The 3251-nt window shown below is 39.7% G+C and overlaps 1 protein-coding gene across 2 annotated transcripts; it reads left to right on the forward strand.

The window, feature by feature from the left end:
- Window positions 1-393: 393 nt before the first annotated feature.
- On the forward strand, window positions 394-1826 carry LOC127185862 (uncharacterized). 2 transcript variants are annotated; one of them, XM_051142451.1, is made up of 2 exons: window positions 394-422; window positions 1142-1826. In XM_051142451.1, exons 1-2 carry the CDS (start codon window positions 394-396, stop codon window positions 1824-1826), a joined length of 714 nt encoding a protein of 237 aa, XP_050998408.1. The 2 variants fall into 2 exon arrangements, with proteins under 2 accessions (XP_050998408.1, XP_050998410.1); XM_051142453.1 differs by having other exon boundaries at window positions 1154-1826.
- Window positions 1827-3251: the final 1425 nt, after the last annotated feature.

Here is a 3251-nt window from a genome sequence, read left to right on the forward strand (position 1 = left end):
GTTTTGGGAATTTTTGCTGGTCTATGGGGGCAGTGAAGCCTGCACTGACACTTATACCTGTATAGGTCCTTGAAGTTGAGTATGTGAATTAGACTTCATGTTCTCCTATGCATAAGATGGGGATAATGACTGTGTGCATCTCATTGGATGGTCAGGAATATGAGATGGGATTATCAACTGAAGTGCATAATGAGTGGCCAACTAAGCAAAGCACAGGAGGGAGATGGAAAAGTGTGCATGAAACGAGGGTTGGTTGGGGAGACACTGTTCTGAACTGAAATATATGCCTAACAGAACTTCTTTTACTGAAGGTGATTCACCTCTTGTATGACCCCTAACTTGTCAACATTTCCTGTTACTTGGGAGTTATTTATGATCCTAGGCATCTTTCAAATGGATCACCTCCCCTTTGATACACGAAGGTAAGAAATTAAAATAAGTTCCATGGATGCTTTCAAATATGGTCTTAATGTAAAATATATACATCTATACCTTGGAATTCATAAAGGGGCAGCACCAGATCCTGTAAGGCAGGCTCAGTTTTCTGGCTTAACAGCATTCAGCACTGTGTTTTAAGTTTTGTGTCAAAATCTATTGGTCCTGCAGTCTACTGCTTCATATACCTTGGCAAGAAAGACGGTATGAGCAGGGTATTACTAATGCCCTCATCAATTGAAAGCCCATCTTTCCAATGTAACTTTCCAAGAAGTACAGCTAATATCTTCTCAAAATTAGGAAGGAAGCACATTCCACACAGCCAGTCAAGGAGTATGTAGCGAGAAGGGAATTTTGCCTGGCAAGGATATTCTAATTTTAGGCTGTTCAAAATCTCTGAATGAATGATGGAAATGAAATTTTCTATGTTCCTAGTGGATACAAAAATTGCCTCCTTGCTTACTTTTCAAGCACCCCATGGCATTTTTCTTTTATTTTGCTGTCTCTTTGTGAGTGTGTGCGTATGTGCGTGTGCTCATGTGAGATTGACTATGCATATGCACAAATACATGTATAAACATGCTTCTTATATGGAGCTTTGATATGAATGGTTATTCAATGTGGATCTTTCTCATGTTGCTTGTTCTTTCAGCTGGCATCAGTTTGCCATAGTCATATGATAGTCCCCTAATATATACTTGCTCAATCTCCTCTTCAGATTTACAGATGTGAGGGAGTGGATATACAAACTGACTGGTCTTCTTAGCAGCTTATCAGCTTTTGTGCTTGAAATAGTCACTGCAAGAAGCTCATGCTGGCACGTGTGGGAATTCAACACAACAGCAGTGCAGTGCGTGTCCTTTGGCCTATGGGAAGCAAACTACCATCAAGAGGTTAATGCCTCTGGTTCTCAAATCAAGATCCCAGTGAACACTCCTATCGATTCAACTTGGACACTTCCACTTGAATTCCAGTATGCCCGGTTGCTGATATTTTGGGCCATTTTGATGAAGCCTATAGTTCTTATTTTCTGTGCAATGGCCATTAAGATCAGCTGCATGAAAGACCCATTTGTGGAGATGCAGATATACTGCTACATGATGGCTGCCTTAGTTTTATTTGTGAGCAGCCTCTTTGCATTTACTTCTGTGAGCCTGAACCTCCTGGTAGATCTTTATGGACAATATGCTCTGGAATTTCCCCCTAACTTTCCTGTTCAGAAAGAAGACTTGAGCAGCAAACAGTTTACAGCAGTTTTCCCAACTGGGCTCCTGATAGCCACCATGTCATTCTTTGGTGTGATCATGTTTCTCTCTGAGATAAGCTATTTGAAACAACAAAGTCAGGTGAAGTCCAAGTGTGCTTCCAAAGCGGCCCCTCAAAAGGCCTGAAGTGAGGGCTCCTTCATTTGCAACATCTGTCAGAAGGTTTCTTGAGCAAAATTCCTTATTCACACAGAAAAGTCATGTAGTTCCCCCCCCCCATTCTAAATAAATTGCTTCTAAGTAAAGCATCAAGCTGGTTCTCAGTGTCTGTGAAAGCTTACTTTTTTCTCTTCCTAATGCATTCTTTTTTAAATGTTTTTTTTTTTAATGTTTTTATAGCCACACTCCTTCTAATGCCAATAAGCATTAGTAGAAAAACATACCGGTCAAAATTATGTTGCAAATATAAATGCAAGAAACACCAAGTGAAGCCACTTCATGATGAAGCTGACACCCAAAGGAAAAAAAAATTATCACATCCCTGTGTGGAGAAACATAGGTACTCAGATGTAATGAGAACAGAGATTGACTTTCTCAGAGGTTGCCTCTGAGTACAGGACATGGAAGAGGATGGTTATTTGTATGCTGGGAAATGGTCATACCCTATCTTCCTGCTTGCGAATATTATAAATGGCCAGGGTTCAAGTGTGCTCTGATGAAACAAGTGTTATGGGTATCAGAGTATAGCTTGTCCCATTGCTCTTCTCATATTAGCTTTGGTATCACTGTGTTCAAACTCAAGTATATTTGATGGCAAACATAATTACCTTATTCACACCAAACATACAAATTTTAAAACTAAGTCCTCATAGATATAACGCTATTCCTTTGTGGAAAACTAATTTATTACATCTCTAAAAGTATTCAGTGTTTTCGACTGTCCCATATTTCTCCATTACTGCAAAGACTGTTGTTGTTGTTGTTTTAAGACTATGTGAAAACTTGGGCAATCAAACTGATTCACATAATTCTATGTAAAATGAGACAGCAAATGTTTGCAATATACAAGGAAGAATGGAGACATAGCAAGGGAAGAGGTTAAAAAAATACATAAAATTTTGAGTAGAATCCCTGAATCCATCATATCCATACCTCTCATCATGCAATATGAGGTAGCCATTAGAGTTCAAAGCTCTAGGAGGCCTTCTGTCAGTGCCAGTAGTGGTAAGCAGTCTCTTTCTTGAGCAGTCCGTACTACATACATGCAGCTTTACATGACAGGTACCTCATATTTCAGGTATTCTTATCAAACTGGGTCCCACTATAGCTTAGGCTTCTTTACAGCTTCATGCAGCGACCTTCTGAACACTCTTGAAGGGAAAATAAAAACTCTGAAACGTTGCCTAGTCCACAGTATTCCCTCTTGCCTCTCTAGAAATTCAGTACCATGTAATCACGCTGCCAACTTCTTCATCCAGTTTGATATGGAGCCTGGCTGTTCTAGTCATTGTTTTGTCAACTAGCAAATCTAGAGACACCTGAGAAGAGGAAATCACAACTGAGAAAATGCCTCTAGGGAAGGCTGTAGACAATTTTATAGGTTATGTATTG

The sequence above is a fragment of the Acomys russatus genome, chromosome X (genome assembly GCF_903995435.1).
Source record: "Acomys russatus chromosome X, mAcoRus1.1, whole genome shotgun sequence".
NCBI classification, from domain to species: Eukaryota; Metazoa; Chordata; class Mammalia; order Rodentia; family Muridae; genus Acomys; species Acomys russatus.